This window comes from Ciconia boyciana, chromosome 33 (genome assembly GCF_034638445.1).
Source record: "Ciconia boyciana chromosome 33, ASM3463844v1, whole genome shotgun sequence".
Lineage (NCBI taxonomy): Eukaryota > Metazoa > Chordata > Aves > Ciconiiformes > Ciconiidae > Ciconia > Ciconia boyciana.
The window spans coordinates 676,938-695,166 of NC_132966.1; the positions used below are offsets into that span (position 1 = coordinate 676,938).

At 69.4% G+C, this 18,229-nt stretch overlaps 2 protein-coding genes across 2 annotated transcripts in view; one reads left to right on the plus strand and one right to left on the minus strand.

Annotated features, from left to right (window-relative positions):
- The window catches only part of AXL (AXL receptor tyrosine kinase), a 30,983-nt gene extending 29,221 nt beyond the window's left edge, over positions 1 to 1,762 (minus strand). The window contains 1 exon segment of the mRNA XM_072848720.1: positions 1,727 to 1,762. Coding sequence (XP_072704821.1) covers positions 1,727 to 1,762 — 36 coding nt within the window.
- A 5,178-nt stretch (positions 1,763 to 6,940) lies between these two features.
- Positions 6,941 to 16,324, plus strand: LOC140645359 (cytochrome P450 2G1-like). Its single transcript, XM_072848721.1, has 9 exons — positions 6,941 to 7,345; positions 7,450 to 7,612; positions 8,763 to 8,912; positions 8,994 to 9,154; positions 9,251 to 9,427; positions 10,569 to 10,710; positions 10,805 to 10,992; positions 15,895 to 16,036; positions 16,143 to 16,324. The coding sequence occupies exons 1-9, from the start codon at positions 6,941 to 6,943 to the stop codon at positions 16,322 to 16,324; spliced, it is 1,710 nt and encodes a 569-aa protein (XP_072704822.1).
- Positions 16,325 to 18,229: the final 1,905 nt, after the last annotated feature.

An 18,229-nucleotide genomic window follows, 5' to 3' on the forward strand; every position in this document is an offset into this window, starting at 1 on the left:
CCTGCCCTGGCAGCCCCCCGGGGCGAGCCCCCCCAAAAGGGCCAGGGGTGTCCGGCCCCCCAAAGGGCTGGGAGAGGAGGCGGGGGTGGGGGCACCCTGGCATGGGGGCTGGGGTGCTTCCTCCTCCCTGTCTCATACCGAAAGGGGAAGGGGCCGGCGGGAGCAGCAGCCCCCCGGGCTCCCCCGGGCCGGATCCGGCTCCCCCCCCGGGACTTTCAGCCCGGTTATTTTTACCCCCGGCCCCAGTTCCTGCTCCCCGAGGGCACCCAGCACCCCGGGGGGACCCCAGGGCCCCCCCCCGCAATGGGGGGACGCCCCCGAGGTGGGGGGGGCGAGCGGGGTCCCCGGGGGGGGGGACAGGCCCCAGGGCTGTGGGGAGCCCGGTCCTGGGTGTGGGGAGTTTGCACGGGCTCAGCGTCTTCCCCCCCCCCGGCTGTGGGGGTCCTGGGGTCCCCCCGAGCCCCCCGCAATGCCCCTGCGATGCCCACGTGCAACACCAACGGGCCCCGTGCAAGGCTAGCGGGCCCCGTGCAAGGCTAGTGTGCCCCGTGCAAGGCTAGCAGGCCCCGTGCAAGGATTGCACGCCCCGTGCAAGGCTAGTGTGCCCCGTGCGAGGCTAGTGTGCCCCGTGCGAGGATTGCATGCCCCGTGCGAGGCTAGTGTGCCCCGTGCGAGGCTTGCACGCCCCGTGCAACACCGACACACCCCATGCAACGCCCATGCACCCCGTGCGAGGCTTACATGCCCCGTGCAAGGCTTACAGGCCCTCTGCAAGGCTAGCGTGCCCCGTGCAAGGCTTGCAAGCCCCGTGCAAGGCTAGCGTGCCCCGTGCAAGGTCCACACACCCTGTGGAACATCGACACGCCCCGTGCAAGGCTAGTGTACCCCGTGCGAGGCTAGTGTGCCCCGTGCGAGGCTTGCACGCCCCGTGCAACACCGACACACCCCATGCAACGCCCATGCACCCTGTGCAAGGCTTACACGCCCTGTGCAAGGCTAGCGTGCCCCGTGCAAGGCTAGCGTGCCCCGTGCAAGGCTTGCACGACACACCCCATGCAACGCCCACGCCCCTCGTGCAAGGCTTAACCGCCCCGTGCAAGGCTTACACACCCCGTGCAAGGCTTACAGGCCCTCTGCAAGGCTAGCGTGCCCCGTGCAAGGCTAGTGTGCCCCGTGCAAGGTCCACACACCCTGTGGAACATCGACACGCCCCGTGCAAGGCTAGTGTGCCCCGTGCAAGGCTAGTGTGCCCCATGCGAGGCTTGCACGCCCCGTGCAACACCGACACACCCCATGCAACGCCCATGTACCCCGTGCAAGGCTTACACGCCCTGTGCAAGGCTAGCGTGCCCCGTGCAAGGCTAGCGTGCCCCGTGCAAGGCTTGCAAGCCCCGTGCAAGGCTAGCGTGCCCCGTGCAAGGTCCACACACCCTGTGGAACATCGACACGCCCCGTGCAAGGCTAGTGTGCCCCGTGCGAGGCTTGCACGCCCCGTGCAACACCGACACACCCCACGTAATGCCCACGCACCCCGTGCGAGGCTAGCGTGCCCTGTGCAAGGCTAGCGTGCCCCGTGCGAGGCTAGCGTGCCCCGTGCAAGGCTTGCACAGCCCATGCAACGCCCACGCACCCCGTGCAAGGCTTACACGCCCCGTGCAATGTCCACGCTCCCCGTGCGACACCGTCGTGCCCCGTGCGAGGCTAACGCACCTCGTGCAAGGCTCACACGCCCTGTGCCGCGCCAGCCCGCCCCGTGCGACATCGGCGGGCCCCGTGCGACGTTGTCGGGCCTCGTGCGACGCCACCGGCCCCGTGCGACACCGCCAGCCCCGTGTGACATCGACGGGCCCCGTGCGACGCCACCGGCCCCGTGCGACACCGCCAGCCCCGTGCGACGTTGTCGGGCCCCGTGCGACGCCACCGGCCTCGTGCGAGGCCGCGGCACCGGGGCTCGTGCCAGCGTTGGCGTGGGTTTGGCCCCGGCAGCTGCTTCTGCGCCGGAGGAATTTCCTGCCGCCCCCGGGCCGCTGCTTCGGGCTGGTGGCACCCGGGGTCCCGTCCCCCCCCCAACAGCGGGTGCAGCTCCAGAGGGGCCCCAGCTGCACCCCGTGGCCGGGTGGTACCCCCCCAGCACCCACCTTGCACCCCCCAGCACCCACGTCACCCCAGCACCCAGTTTGCACCCCCCCAGCACCCACTTTGCACCCCCCCCAGCACCCAGTTTGCACCCCCAGCACCCAGTTTGCACCCCAGCACCCACTTTGCACCCCCCAGCACCCACTTTGCACCCCCCAGTACCCATGTCACCCCAGCACCCACCTTACACCCCCAGCACCCACTTTGTACCCCCCAGCACCCACGTCACCCCAGCGCCCAGTTTGCACCCCCCAGCACCCACTTTGCACCCCAGAACCCACTTTGTGTCCCCCCAGCACCCAGTTTGCACCCCCCAGTACCCACGTCACCCCAGCACCCACCTTACACCCCCCAGCACCCACTTTGTACCCCCCAGCACCCAGTTTGCACCCCCAGCACCCACTTCGTACCCCCCAGCACCCACGTCACCCCAGCGCCCAGTTTGCACCCCCCAGCACCCACTTTGTGTCCCCCAGCACCCACCTTGCACCCCCAGTACCCACGTCACCCCAGCACCCAGTTTGCACCCCCCAGCACCCACCTTGCACCCCAGCACCCACCTTACACCCCCCAGCACCCAGTTTGCACCCCAGCACGCACTTTGTACCCCCCAGCACCCAGTTTGCACCCCCCCAGCACCCACTTTGCACCCCAGAACCCACTTTGTGTCCCCCCAGCACCCACCTTGCACCCCCCAGCACCCACCTTGCACCCCCCAGCACCCAGTTTGCACCCCTTGGCGGGGACATGCCGCTGGGACAGGGATGGTGCTGGGGACGGGGACAGTGATGGGGACACGGGGTGGGGACAGGGCTGGGGACCCCGGGTGGGGACACGGGGTGGGGACACCGGGTGGGGACAGGGACAGTGTTGGGGACCCAAGGTGGGGACAGGGCTGGGGATATGGGGCTGGGGACACCGGGTAGGGACACCGGGTGGGGACACGGGGGTGGGGACAGGGACAGTGTTGGGGACCCAGGGTGGGGACAGGGCTGGGGATATGGGGTGGGGACACCGGGTGGGGACACGGGGGTGGGGACAGGCCTGGGGACACCGGGTGGGGACAGGGACAGCGTTGGGGACCCAAGGTGGGGACAGGGCTGGGGACATGGGGATGGGGACACCGGGTGGGGACAGGGACAGGAGCCGGGGTCCCCCCAGGCTGCTGTCGTTGTCACCCCAGGGCTGGGGGTCCCGGACCCCCCGGGTGTGTGTCCCCCCGCCGCCACCGGCGTTACGTCACCGTCCCCCCCCCCGTCCCCGCCGCTGGGAACTGGCTGTGCTCCCGGTGACGCCGCGGGCCGTGGGCCAGCGGGGCCCGATCCAGGGGCCGCGATCCTTCCCCGGCCACCGCGGCCACCGGGGCCGGGGTACGCCGGGGGTTTGGGGCGCACAAGCGACCCCCGCTTGCGCCCCAGCCCTGCACCCACCCTCGGGCACCCCTCAGCACCCACCCCCCTGCGTCCGCCACCCGGGGATCCGCGGCGTGGGGTGCCGTGGGGTGCCGTGGGGTGCCGTGGGGGCCGTGGGGTGCCATGGGGTGCCGTGGGGGGCCACGGGGGGCCACGGGCGCCCGTCCGGCAGCGGTTGTGGCCGGGTGCGGTGCGGGCAGAGGTGACGGCAGCCTTGGCGCGGCGCAGGTTGACATCAGGCCGCCGGCACGCGCAGGCCCAGCTGCGGCGAGGCCGAGCGGGGCCATGTGTCCCTGCAGCTGGCCGGCGTGGCCGGGCCAGACCGCTGTGCCGTGCCGTGCCGCGCCGTGCCGTGCTGGGCCGTGATGTGCCGTGCTGGGCCGTGCCGTGCCGTGATGTGCCGTGCTGTGCCGTGCCGCGCCGTGCCGTGCTGGGCCGTGATGTGCCGTGCTGGGCCGTGCCGTGCCGTGATGTGCCGTGCTGTGCCGTGCCGTGCCGCGCCGTGCCGTGCTGGGCCGTGATGTGCCGTGCTGGGCTGTGATGTGCCGTGCCGTGCCGTGCAATGCTGTGCCATGCTGCACCGTGCCGTACCGTTCCGTGCTGCACCGTGCCGTGCCATGCCGTACCGTGCAATGCTGTGCCGTGCCATGCCGTGCCGTGCCGTGCCATGCCATGCTGCGCCATGCCGTGCCGTGCCGTGCCGTGCCGTGCCGTGCCATGCCATGCTGCGCCATGCCGTGCCGTGCCGTGCCACGTTGCACCGTGCCGTGCCGTGCCGTGCCGTGCCGTGCCGTGCCGTGCCGTACCCGAGCCGTTCCCGGGGGTGTTAAGGCGGGCGGAGGCTGGGGGGACGCCAGCCCCTGTCCCCTGCCCCTGCGTCCCCTCCCCGGGGCTGCCCCGTCCCCTCCGGGCTCTGCCCCGCCCCGGGGGGTGCGGAGGTGGGGGGCTGCGTCCCCGCACCCCCCTGTGACCCCTTGCTAACGCCCCATGGGCACGGGGACACGGAGCAGGGCACGGGGACACGCACGGGGAGCACGGGGACATTCATTGAGGGCATGGGGACATGCAGGGGGGGCATGAGGACATGCACGAGGGCACGGGGACATGCGTGAGGGCACGGGGACGTGCATGGGGACATGCACCAGGGGCATGGGGCCACGCATGAGGGGCACGGGGACATGCACAAGGGAATGGGGACACGCATGAGGGGCACGGGGACATGCATTGAGAGCACGGGGACACGCACGAGGGGCACGGGGACACGCATGAGGGCACGGGTACATGCACCAGGGCACGGGGACACGCATTGAGAGCACGGGGACATGCACGAGGGCCACGGGGACACGCACGAGGGGCACGGGGACACGCACGAGGGCACGGGGACACGCACGAGGGCACGGGGACATGCACGAGGGGCACAGGGACATGCACAAGCGCACGGGCACATGTACTGAGAGCACGGGGACACGCACGAGGGGCACGGGGACACGCACGAGGGGCACGGGGACATGCACCAGGGCAAGGGGACATGCACAAGGGAATGGGGACACGCATGAGGGGCACGGGGACATGCATTGAGAGCACAGGGACACGCATTGAGAGCACGGGGACACGCACCAGGGCACGGGGACACGCACAAGGGAATGGGGACACGCATGAGGGGCACGGGGACACGCACGAGGGGCACGGGGACACGCACCAGGGCACGGGGACACGCACAAGGGAATGGGGACACGCATGAGGGGCATGGGGACACGCACGAGGGGCACGGGGACATGCATTGAGAGCACGGGGACACGCACGAGGGGCACGGGGACACGCACGAGGGGCACGGGGACATGCACCAGGGCAAGGGGACATGCACAAGGGAATGGGGACACGCATGAGGGCACGGGTACATGCACCAGGGCACGGGGACACGCACTGAGAGCACGGGGACATGCACGAGGGCACGGGGACATGCACCAGGGCACGGGGACACGCACGAGGGCACGGGGACACCGAGTGAGGCACGGGGCCATGCACTTGCGGGCCGGGGGCCCCGTGCCGGTGCCGGCGGTGTTTGCGCACCGGGCGCTGCCGCAGCTCCAGCACCCCCCCGGCCCACGTGCGAGGGCTGGGCCGGTTGTGCAACACCCGCCGGCGGTGGCCGCTTCCCGGGGGACCGGTGTCACAGCGGCCCCTTCGCCGCGGCCCCCGCGGGCACCCACCCTCCTCCTCCTCGCTGCCCACCCCTCCGCCCGGCTTTGGGGGGCTTGGGGGGGCCACGGGGCCGGCCGGGCCTGGGGTGCCCCCCGGCGAGCACCCCTGTGTGGAGGGTGGGCACCAGGGCTTGGGGACATGGATGGGGACATGTGCAAGGGCTCAGGGACGTGAACCGGGGCACAGGGACATGGATGGGGCCACACACCAGGGCTTGGGGACATGCACGGGGACATGGGGACACGCATGGGGCCATGCACCAGGGCTTGGGTACATGCACGGGGACATGGGGACACCCACGGGGCCACGCATGGGGCCATGGGGACGTCCATGGGGACATGGGGACACCCACGGGGCCACGCACCAGGGCTTGGGGACATGGATGGGGACATGCACCAGGGCTTGGGGACATGCACGGGGACATGGGGACACGCATGGGGACATGCACCAGGGCTTGGGGACGTGCATGGGGACATGGGGACATGCATGGGGCCACACACCAGGGCTTGGGGACATGCACGGGGACACGGGGACATGCATGGGGCCATGCCCCAGGGCTTGGGGACATGCATGGGGACATGGGGACATCCATGGGGCCACGCACCAGGGCTTGGGGACATGCATGGGGACACGCATGGGGCCACGCACGGGGCCATGGGGACACGCACGGGGCCACGGCTGACGCCACGCGCCAGGGCTGGGGGACACGCACAGGGACATGCACGGGGACATGGGGACACGCACGGGGCCACGCGCCAGGGCTTGGGGACATCCATGGGGACATGGGGACACCCACGGGGCCACGCCCCAGGGCCGGGGGCCACGCACGGGGCCATGGGGACATCCATGGGGACATGGGGACACCCACGGGGCCACGCCCCAGGGCTTGGGGACATCCATGGGGCCACGCACCAGGGCTTGGGGACATCCATGGGGACACGGGGACACCCACGGGGCCACGCACGGGGCCATGGGGACATCCATGCGGACATGGGGACACCCACGGGGCCACGCCCCAGGGCTGGGGGACATCCATGGGGCCACGCACCAGGGCTTGGGGACATCCATGGGGACATGGGGACACCCACGGGGCCACGCCCCAGGGCCGGGGGCCACGCACGGGGCCATGGGGACATCCATGGGGACATGGGGACACCCACGGGGCCACGCACCAGGGCTTGGGGACATCCATGGGGACATGGGGACACCCACGGGGCCACGCACGGGGCCATGGGGACATCCATGGGGACACCCACGGGGCCACGCCCCAGGGCCGGGGGCCACGCACGGGGCGGGTGGCCCTGCCCGCGGGCGTCCCCGCTCGCGTCCCCGCGCGGCAGCTGACGCGGCCGCTTGTGCAACCGCCCTGGCCGGGGCATAAATACCGGCGGGCGCGCGGCGGCGGGGCCGGCGCGACCCTCGAGGGCACCATGGCCTTCCTCCTGCTCCTCGCCTTCCTCGCCCTCCTCCTCCTCCTCTGCCTCGCCCTGCGGGGCGGCCGCCGCGGCCGCTTGCCCCCCGGCCCCCCGGCGTTGCCGCTCGTGGGCAACCTCCTGCAGATCTCCCCCTCCCGCACCCTCCAGTCCCTGCTGAAGGTGAGAGGGCGGCGGGCGGGCGCGCGGGCGCGCGGGCGGGCGACGGCGAGCCGTCGGCGCCCCGGCACCCGCCCCGGCACCCACCGCGGCGCCCGTCCCGGCAGCTGAGCCGGACCTACGGCCCCGTCTTCACCGTCTACCTGGGGTCCCGGCGGGTGCTGGTGCTGCGGGGGCACGCGGCGGTGCGGGAGGCGCTGGTGGAGAACGCCGAGGCCTTCGCCGGCCGCGGCCGCATGCCGACGGTGGAGGAGACCTTCCGCCAGCACGGTGAGGGCGCCCGCCGCCGAGGGCGTGGGTGCTCCCCCGCCCCCCATCGGGTGCCCCCCCTGCCCTGCTGGGTGCCCCTCCCCATGGGTGCTCCCCTCCTCCTGCTGGGTGTCGCCTCCCCACGGGGTGCTCCCCCTTCCCCTGATGGGTGTCCCCTCCCCACGGGTGCTCCCCCATCCCCATGGGGTGCCCCCCTGCCCTGCTGGGTGCCCCTCCCCACGGGGTGCTCCCCCATCCCATTGCTGGGTGTCCTCTCCCCACGGGTGCTCCCCCATCCCCATGGGGTGCCCCCCTGCCCTGCTGGCTGCCCCTCCCCATGGGGTGCTCCCCCATCCCATTGCTGGGTGTCCCCTCCCCATGGGGTGCTCCCCATCCCCTTGCTGGGTGCTCCCCCTCCCCTGCTGGGAGTCCCCTCCCCACGGGTGCTCCCCCATCCCCTTGCTGGGTGCTCCCCCTCCCCTGCTGGGAGTCCCCTCCCCACGGGGTGCTCCCCATCCCCTTGCTGGGTGCTCCCCTCCCCTGCTGGGTGCCCTCCCCACGGGGTGCTCCCCATCCCCTTGCTGGGTGCTCCCCTCCCCTGCTGGGTGTCCCCTCCCCACGGGGTGCTCCCCATCCCCTTGCTGGGTGCTCCCCTCCCCTGCTGGGAGTCCCTCCCCACGGGGTGCTCCCCCATCCCCTTGCTGGGTGCTCCCCCTCCCCTGCTGGGAGTCCCCTCCCCATGGGGTGCTCCCCATCCCCTTGCTGGGTGCTCCCCTCCCCTGCTGGGAGTCCCTCCCCATGGGGTGCTCCCCTTCCCATTGCTGGGAGTCCCCTCCCCACGGGGTGCTCCCCCATCCCCTTGCTGGGTGCTCCCCCTCCCCTGCTGGGAGTCCCTCCCCATGGGGTGCTCCCCCATCCCATTGCTGGGAGTCCCCTCCCCACGGGGTGCTCCCCATCCCCTTGCTGGGTGCTCCCCCTCCCCTGCTGGGAGTCCCCTCCCCACGGGGTGCTCCCCCATCCCCTTGCTGGGTGTCCCCTCCCCACGGGGTGCTCCCCCATCCCCTTGCTGGGTGTCCCCTCCCCACAAGGTGCTCCCCATCCCCTTGCTGGGTGCTCCCCTCCCCTGCTGGGTGTCCCCTCCCCACGGGGGTGCTCACCCCCCCCCACCCAGGGGTGGTCTTCGCCAACGGGGAGCGCTGGCGCCAGCTGCGCCGCTTCTCCCTGACGGTGCTGCGGGATTTCGGGATGGGCCGGAAAAGCATCGAGAGCCGCATCCAGGAGGAAGCCCAGATCCTGCTGCAGGAGCTGCGCAGCACCCAAGGTGCCGGGGAGAGGCGGGGAGGGGGGGCAGGATGGGGCTGAGCCACCCTTGGGTGCTGACCCCCCCTTCCCCCCCCCCCAGAGCAGCCCTTTGACCCTGCGTACCTGCTGAGCTGCGCCGTCTCCAACGTTATCTGCTCCATCGTTTTTGGGAATCGCTTCGATTACCGCGATAAGGAATTCCTGGAGCTGCTCCAGATGATGAGCGAGAGTTTTCGGGAGCTCAGCACCCCTTGGTCGCAGGTGGGCCCGGGAAAGGGTGCAACGGGTGGGGTTGGGTTGGGTGGGTGGGTTGGGGGGGGGGCGTCCCCGATGTCGGCGTTGACCCCTCGCCCGCAGTTTTATGAGATGGGTGAGACCTTCTTGAAGCACTTCCCGGGCCCCCACACCAAGATCCCGAAGCTGCTGGGGAGGATGAGGAGCTTCATCGCCCGGCGGGTGCGGAGGAACGCCGAGACCCTGGAGCCCGGGCTCCCACGGGATTTCATCGACTGCTTCCTGCTCCAGATGGAGAAGGTGGGGCGGCCGAGCACCCTTGGGTTCGCTTGGGCACCCAAGGGTGCTTCCAGCTCCCCCACGTGCTCCAGGGTGATCCCGTGCACCCGGCTCGCTTGCACAACCCAGGGTGATCCCGTGCACCCGGCTCGCTTGCACAACCCGGGGTGATCCCGTGCACCCGGCTCGCTTGCACAACCCAGGGTGATCCCGTGCACCATGGGGTGATCCTGTGCACCCTGGGGTGATCCCGTGCACCCTGGGGTGATCCTGTGCACCCCGGGGTGCTCCCGCGCACCCAGCTCCTTTGCACACCCCAGGGTGATCCCGTGCACCCACCTCCCTTGTGCATCTGGGGGTGATCCCATGCACCCAGATCGCTTGCGCACCCCAGGGTGATCCTGTGCACCCAGCTCGCTTGTGCACCCGGGGGTGCTCCCATGCACCCTGGGGTGATCCTGTGCACCCTGGGGTGATCCCATGCACCCTGGGGTGATCCCGTGCACCCAGATCGCTTGCGCACCCCAGGGTGATCCTGTGCACCCAGCTCGCTTGTGCACCCGGGGGTGCTCCCATGCACCCTGGGGTGATCCCATACACCCAGATCGCTTGCGCACCCCGGGGTGCTCCCATGCACCCTGGGGTGATCCCATGCACCCAGATCCCTTGTACACCCTGGGGTGCTCCCATGCACCCTGGGGTGATCCCGTGCACCCAGATCGCTTGCGCACCCCAGGGTGATCCTGTGCACCCAGCTCCCTTGTACACCCTGGGGTGCTCCCATGCACCCTGGGGTGATCCTGTGCACCCTGGGGTGATCCCATACACCCAGATCGCTTGCGCACCCCGGGGTGATCCTGTGCACCCAGCTCCCTTGTACACCCTGGGGTGCTCCCGTGCACCCTGGGGTGATCCCATGCACCCAGATCCCTTGTACACCCTGGGGTGCTCCCATGCACCCTGGGGTGATCCCGTGCACCCAGATTGCTTGTACACCCTGGGGTGCTCCCGTGCACCCAGCTCCCTTGCACAACCCAGGGTGCTCCCGTGCACCCTGGGGTGATCCCATGCACCCGGCTCCCTCGCACACCCCGGGGCGCTCCCCCGCGTGCTCCGGCTCGCTCGCCCAGGCCCCGCGCGTGTCCCCCCCCGTGTCCCCCAGGAAAAGGCCAACCCCTCCTCGGAGTTCAACCTGGAGAACCTGGAGCTCACCACCCTCAACCTCTTCTTCGCCGGGACGGAGACCGTCAGCTCCACCCTGCGATACGGCTTCCTCGTGCTGATGAAGCACCCCGACGTGCAAGGCAAGCGGGGTCACCCCCTTCCTCCCCCCCCCCCACCCTAGGGACCCCCGCACCCCGGCCCTGAGTGAGACCCCCGTCCCCGCGGGGCCTGCAGAGAAGGTGTACGAGGAGATCGAGCGGGTGATCGGCCGCAACCGGCCCCCCAACATCGAGGACCGGAGCCTGATGCCGTACACGGACGCCGTCATCCACGAGATCCAGCGCTGCAGCGACCTCATCCCCATGAACGTCCCCCACATGGTCACGCGTGACACGCTCTTCCGCGGCTACCTCATCCCCAAGGTGCGCGCGGGGTTCGGGGACGGCTGCACGCGTGCTTCCCCGTGCACGCTGCCCCGTTTGCACTGCTCCGTGCACGCTTGCTGCACGCGTGCTTCCCCGTGCACGCTGCTCCATGCACGCTTGCTGCACGCGTGCTTCCCCGTGCACGCTGCCCGATTCACGCTGCTCCGTGCACACTGCTCCATGCACACTTGCTGCACACATGCATCCTTGTGCACGCTGCTCCGTGCACGCTTGCTGCACGCATGCTTCCCCGTGCACGCTGCTCCGTGCACACTTGCTGCACACATGCATCCTCGTGCATGCTGCTCGCTGCACGCTTGCTGCACGTGTGCTTCCCCGTGCACGCTGCCCCATTCACGCTGCTCCGTGCACGCTTGCTGCACGCATGCATCCCCGTGCACGCTGCTCCGTGCACGCTTGCTGCACGCGTGCTTCCCCGTGCACGCTGCCCCATTCACGCTGCCCCGTTTGCACTGCTCCATGCACACTTGCTGCACGCGTGCTTCCCCGTGCACGCTGCCCCATTCACGCTGCTCCATGCACGCTTGCTGCACGCGTGCTTCCCCGTGCACGCTGCCCCATTCACGCTGCTCCGTGCACGCTTGCTGCACGCATGCATCCCCGTGCACGCTGCTCCGTGCACGCTTGCTGCACGCGTGCTTCCCCGTGCACGCTGCCCCGTTTGCACTGCTCCGTGCACGCTTGCTGCACGCGTGCTTCCCCGTGCACGCTGCTCCATGCACGCTTGCTGCACGCGTGCTTCCCCGTGCACACTGCCCCATTTGCACTGCTCCATGCACGCTGCTCCATGCACACTTGCTGCACGCATGCATCCTCGTGCACGCTGCTCCGTGCACGCTTGCTGCACGCATGCTTCCCCGTGCACGCTGCTCCGTGCACACTTGCTGCACACATGCATCCTCCTGCATGCTGCTCGCTGCACGCTTGCTGCACGTGTGCTTCCCCGTGCACGCTGCCCCATTCACGCTGCTCCGTGCACGCTTGCTGCACGCATGCATCCCCGTGCACGCTGCTCCGTGCACGCTTGCTGCACGCGTGCTTCCCCGTGCATGCTGCCCCGTTTGCACTGCTCCGTGCATGCTTGCTGCACGCGTGCTTCCCCGTGCACGCTGCCCCATTCACGCTGCCCCATTTGCACTGCTCCATGCACACTTGCTGCACGCGTGCTTCCCCGTGCACGCTGCCCCATTCACGCTGCTCCATGCACGCTTGCTGCACGCGTGCTTCCCCGTGCACGCTGCCCCATTCACGCTGCCCCGTTTGCACTGCTCCGTGCACGCTTGCTGCACGCGTGCTTCCCCGTGCACGCTGCTCCATGCACGCTTGCTGCACGTGTGCTTCCCCGTGCACGCTGCCCGATTCACGCTGCTCCGTGCACACTGCTCCATGCACACTTGCTGCACGCATGCATCCTTGTGCACGCTGCTCCGTGCACGCTTGCTGCACGCATGCTTCCCCGTGCACGCTGCTCCGTGCACACTTGCTGCACACATGCATCCTCGTGCATGCTGCTCGCTGCACGCTTGCTGCACGTGTGCTTCCCCGTGCACGCTGCCCCATTCACGCTGCTCCGTGCACGCTTGCTGCACGCATGCATCCCCGTGCACGCTGCTCCGTGCACGCTTGCTGCACGCGTGCTTCCCCGTGCACGCTGCCCCGTTTGCACTGCTCCGTGCACGCTTGCTGCACGCGTGCTTCCCCGTGCACGCTGCTCCATGCACGCTTGCTGCACGCGTGCTTCCCCGTGCACACTGCCCCATTTGCACTGCTCCATGCACGCTGCTCCGTGCACACTTGCTGCACACATGCATCCTCATGCACGCTGCTCTGTGCACGCTTGCTGCACGCACGCATCCTCGTGCACGCTGCTCTGTGCACGCTTGCTGCACGCGTGCTTCCCCGTGCACGCTGCCCCGTTCACGCTGCTCCATGCACGCTTGCTGCACGCGTGCTTCCCCGTGCACGCTGCTCCATGCACGCTTGCTGCACGCGTGCTTCCCCGTGCACACTGCCCCATTTGCACTGCTCCATGCACGCTGCTCCATGCACACTTGCTGCATGCATGCATCCTCGTGCACGCTGCTCCGTGCACGCTTGCTGCACGCGTGCTTCCCCGTGCACGCTGCTCCGTGCACACTTGCTGCACGCATGCATCCTCGTGCATGCTGCTCGCTGCACGCTTGCTGCACGTGTGCTTCCCCGTGCACGCTGCCCCATTCACGCTGCTCCGTGCACGCTTGCTGCACGCATGCATCCCCGTGCACGCTGCTCCGTGCACGCTTGCTGCACGCGTGCTTCCCCGTGCACGCTGCCCCGTTTGCACTGCTCCGTGCACGCTTGCTGCACGCGTGCTTCCCCGTGCACGCTGCTCCATGCACGCTTGCTGCACGCGTGCTTCCCCGTGCACACTGCCCCATTTGCACTGCTCCATGCACGCTGCTCCGTGCACACTTGCTGCACGCATGCATCCTCGTGCACGCTGCTCCGTGCACGCTTGCTGCACGCGTGCTTCCCCGTGCACGCTGCCCCGTTCACGCTGCTCCATGCACGCTTGCTGCACGCGTGCATCCTCGTGCACGCTGCCCCATTCACACTGCTCCGTGCACGCTGCTCCGTGCACGCTTGCTGCACACGTGCATCCTCGTGCACGCCTGCTGCACGCGTGCTTCCCCGTGCACGCTGCCCCATTCACGCTGCTCCGTGCACGCTGCTCCATGCACACTTGCTGCACGCACGCATCCTTGTGCACGTTGTTCCGTGCACGCTTGCTGCACACATGCATCCCCGTGCATGCTGCCCCATTCACACTGCTCCGTGCATGCTGCTCCATGCACACCTGCTGCATGCCTGCATCCTCGTGCACGCTGCTCCGTGCACGCTTGCTGCACATGTGCTTCCCCGTGCACACTGCTCCGTGCACGCTTGCTGCACGCGTGCATCCTCGTGCATGCCTGCTGCACGCGTGCTTCCCTGTGCACGCTGCCCCATTCACGCTGCTCCGTGCACGCTTGCTGCACACATGCATCCTCGTGCATGCTGCTCCATGCACGCTTGCTGCACGCGTGCATCCTCGTGCACACTGCTCCATGCATGCTTGCTGCACACATGCATCCCCGTGCACGCTGCCCCATTCACGCTGCTCCGTGCACGCTGCTCCATGCACACTTGCTGCACGCATGCATCTTCGTGCACGCCTGCTGCACGCGTGCTTCCCCGTGCACGCTGCCCCATTCACGCTGCTCCGTGCACGCTTGCTGCACACATGCATCCTCGTGCATGCTGCTCCGTGCACACTTGCTGCACGCGTGCTTCCCCATGCACGCTGCTCCGTTCACACTGCTCCATGCACCCTGCTCCGTTCACACTTGCTGCATGCATGTTTCTCCGTGCACGCTGCCCCATTCACGCTGCTCTGTGCACGCTTGCTGCATGCATGCATCCTCGTGCATGCTGCTCCGTGCACGCTTGCTGCACGCATGCTTCCCCGTGCACGCTGCCCCATTTGCACTGCTCCATGCACGCTGCTCCGTGCACACTTGCTGCACGCATGCTTCTCCGTGCACGCTGCCCCGTTTTTCGCGCTGCTCCATGCACGCTTGCTGCACGCGTGCATCCTCGTGCACGCTGCTCCGTGCACGCTTGCTGCATGCACGCTTCCTCGTGCATGCTGCCCTGTTCACGCTGCTCCATGCACGCTTGCTGCACGCACGCTTCCCCTTGCACGCTGCCCCACGCACGCTGCTCCATGCACGCTTGCTGCACGCACGCTTCCCTGTGCACGCTGCCCTGTTCACGCTGCTCCACGCACGCTTGCTGCACGCTTCCCCTTGCACGCTGCTTCATGCCCGCTGCTGCCCTGTTCACGCCGCCCCGTTCACGCTGCTCCACGCACGCTTGCTGCACGCACGCCGCCCCGTTCACGCCGCCCCGTTCACGCTGCCCCACGCATGCTTGCTGCACGCTTCCCCTTGCACGCTGCTTCATGCCCGCTGCTGCCCTGTTCACGCTGCCCTGTGCACGCTGCTCCACGCACGCTTGCTGCACGCACGCTTCCCCGTGCACGCTGCCCAGCTCACGCTGCTCCACGCACGCTTGCTGCATGCACGCTTCCCCGTGCACGCTGCCCTCTTCATGCTGTTCCACACACGCTTGCTGCACGCTTCCCCTTGCACGCTGCTTCATGCCCGCTGCTGCCCTGTGCACGCTGCTCCACGCACGCTGCTCCATGCACGCTTGCTGCACGCACGCTTCCCCGTGCACGCTGCCCAGCTCACGCTGCTCCACGCACGCTTGCTGCACGCTTCCCCTTGCACGCTGCTTCATGCCCGCTGCTGCCCTGTTCACGCCGCCCCGTTCACACTGCTCCACGCACGCTTCCTGCACGCACGCCGCCCCGTTCACGCCGCCCCGTTCACGCCGCCCCGTTCACGCTGCCCCACGCATGCTTGCTGCACGCTTCCCCTTGCACGCTGCTTCATGCCCGCTGCTGCCCTGTTCACGCTGCCCTGTGCACGCTGCTCCACGCACGCTTGCTGCACGCACGCTTCCCCGTGCACGCTGCCCAGCTCACACTGCTCCACGCACGCTTGCTGCACGCACGCTTCCCCGTGCACGCTGCCCAGTTCACGCTGCCCCACGCACGCTTGCTGCACGCTTCCCCTTGCACGCTGCTTCATGCCCGCTGCTGCCCTGTTCACGCTGCTCCGTGCACGCTGCTCCATGCACGCTTGCTGCACGCACGCTTCCCCGTGCACGCTGCCCTGTTCACGCTGCTCCACGCACGCTTGCTGCACGCACGCCGCCCCGTTCACGCTGCCCCACGCACGCGTGTCCCCCCGCCCCGTGCCGCGCCACTGACCCCCGTCCCCGTCCCCCCAGGGCACCGAGGTGTACCCCCTGCTCAGCTCCGTCCTGCACGACCCTGACGCCTTCAAACACCCCGACGCCTTCGACCCCGCAAACTTCCTCGACGAGAGCGGCCGCTTCAAGAAGAACGAGGCCTTCGTCCCCTTCTCCTCAGGTACCGCCGGCAAAAAAGAGGGGGGGGGGGTCCCCTGCACCCCAGGGGGTCCCGTCGCCCCTTGGGGGTCCCACCGACCCCCCCCCCCGCCCCGTCGTTCTTGCAGGGAAGCGGATCTGCCTGGGCGAGGCCTTGGCGAGGATGGAGCTCTTCCTCTTCCTCACCACCATCCTGCAGAGCCTTCGCCTGCAGCCGCTGGTGCCGCCGGCGCAGCTGCCCACCGCCCCGCTGGAGAGCGGCTTCGCCAACATCCCCCCCTTCTACCAGCTCCGCATGGTCGCCCGCTGAGCCCCCCAATCCCGGCACCGGGGACCCCCGGTACCGGGAACCCCCCTGCTACCGGGACCCCCCCTCCCCGGTGCAGGCACCGGCTCGATAAAGTTTCCGGCAAACTCAACCGGTCGTGGCGTCGCCCGGGCGGCACGGGGGGTGGGGTGGGGGGCCGGGGCGCCGAGCGTCATTTGGGGGGGACGCGGGGCGGGAGGGGACGGGACGCGGGGCCCCCTCCCCGTACCCCATGGGTGTACAAAGCGTGCAAAGCTCTGAGGTGAGCACGCGGTGAGCGTGCGAAGTCGTGCGAAGCCCCGAGCTGAGCGCGCAGAGGGTGCGGGGCTGAGCCGAGCGTGCGGAGAGCGTGCGGAGAGCGTGCGGAGAGCGTGCAGAGCCGTGCAGGGCCCTGAGCCGAGCGTGCGGAGAGTGTGCAGAGCCATGCAGAGCCACGCAAAGCCCTGAGCCGAGCGTGCAGAAAGCGTGCAGAGCCATGCAGAGCGGTGCAGAGCCCTGAGCTGAGCGCGCAGAGAGCATGCAGAGCCGTGCAGAGCCATGCAAAGCCCTGAGCCGAGCGCACAGAGAGCGTGCAGAGCCGTGCAGAGCCATGCAGAGCCGTGCAGAGCCGTGCAGAGCCCTGAGCCAAGCGCGCAGAGAGCATGCAGAGCCGTGCAGAGCCATGCAAAGCCCTGTGCCGAGCGTGCAGAGAGCGTGCAGAGCCATGCAGAGCCATGCAAAGCCCTGAGCCAAGCGCGCGGAGAGCGTGCAGAGCCGTGCAGAGCAATGCAGAGCCATGCAGAGCCGTGCAGAGCTGTGCAAAGCCCTGAGCCGAGCGTGCAGAGAGCGTGCAGAGCCGTGCAGAGCCATGCAAAGCCCTGAGCCGAGCGCACAGAGAGCGTGCAGAGCCATGCAGAGCCGTGCAGGGCCCTGAGCCAAGCGCGCAGAGAGTGCGCAGAGCTGTGCAGAGCTGTGGAGAGCTGTGCAGAGCCCCGAGCTGAGTGTGCAGAGCCGTGCAAAGCCCTGAGCTGAGCGTGCAGAAAGCGTGCAGAGCCGTGCAGAGCCCTGCAAAGCCCTGTGCCGAGCGTGCAGAAAGCGTGCAGAGCCGTGCAGAGCCATGCAGAGCCGTGCGGAGCCCTGAGCCGAGCGTGCGGAGAGCGTGCAGAGCCGTGCAGAGCCGTGCAGGGCCCTGAGCCGAGCGTGCGGAGAGCGTGCAGAGCCATGCAGAGCCGTGCAGAGCCGTGCGGAGCCCTGAGCCGAGCGTGCAGAGAGCGTGCAGAGCCGTGCAGAGCCCTGCAAAGCCCTGAGCCAAGCGCGCAGAGCCGTGCAGAGCCGTGCAGAGCCCTGTGCCGAGTGTGCAGAGAGCGTGCAGAGCCCCCAGCCAAGCCCAAGATCCAAAGGGCCGGATCCAGCATTTAGGCTGTGCCGAGGGGTTGCCAACGCCTCATGGGCTGCCAGGCCTTCGTCCTCCTCCTCCTCCTCCTCCTCCTCGGCTCCGGGCTGCCCTCCCCACCTCCGGGACCGAGGGCTCAGGGTCGCCCTGGCCAGTGGCCGAGGCAAGGCGGGTCCAAAGGCTGCGGGACGCTGGGTGCTCTGGCCGGGCAAAACCCCGTAGCCGGAGCCAGGAGAAATGGCTGGCACCTTGCCGGCGGCCACCAAGGACGCTGCGTGCCCGGCCACGGGGCTGGCAGCGAAGGGAGGGGGCTGGCAGCGAAGGGACGGGGGTGGCAGCGAAGGGACGGGGGTGGCAGCGAAGGGACGAGGTTTGCAGTGAAAGGACGAGGTTTGCAACGAGGGGACGGGGGTTGCAACGAGGGGACAGGGGTTGCAATGGGGGACAGGGGGTTGCAACGAGGGGATGAGGTTTGCAACGAGGGGACGGGGGTTGCAACAAGGAGGGGACGGGGTTTGCAACGAGGGGACAGGGGT

What these genes read in the sequence shown, in the direction of transcription:
- LOC140645359 (XM_072848721.1), top strand. Translation starts at nt 6,941, where the DNA reads ATGGGGACATGGGGACACCCACGGGGCCACGCACGGGGCCATGGGGAC. An exon ending in GGAGCTGCGCAGCACCCAAG is followed by an intron (nt 8,913 to 8,993) that starts GTGCCGGGGAGA and finishes CCCCCCCCCCAG; the next exon opens with AGCAGCCCTTTGACCCTGCG. An exon ending in GAAGCACCCCGACGTGCAAG is followed by an intron (nt 10,711 to 10,804) that starts GCAAGCGGGGTC and finishes CGGGGCCTGCAG; the next exon opens with AGAAGGTGTACGAGGAGATC.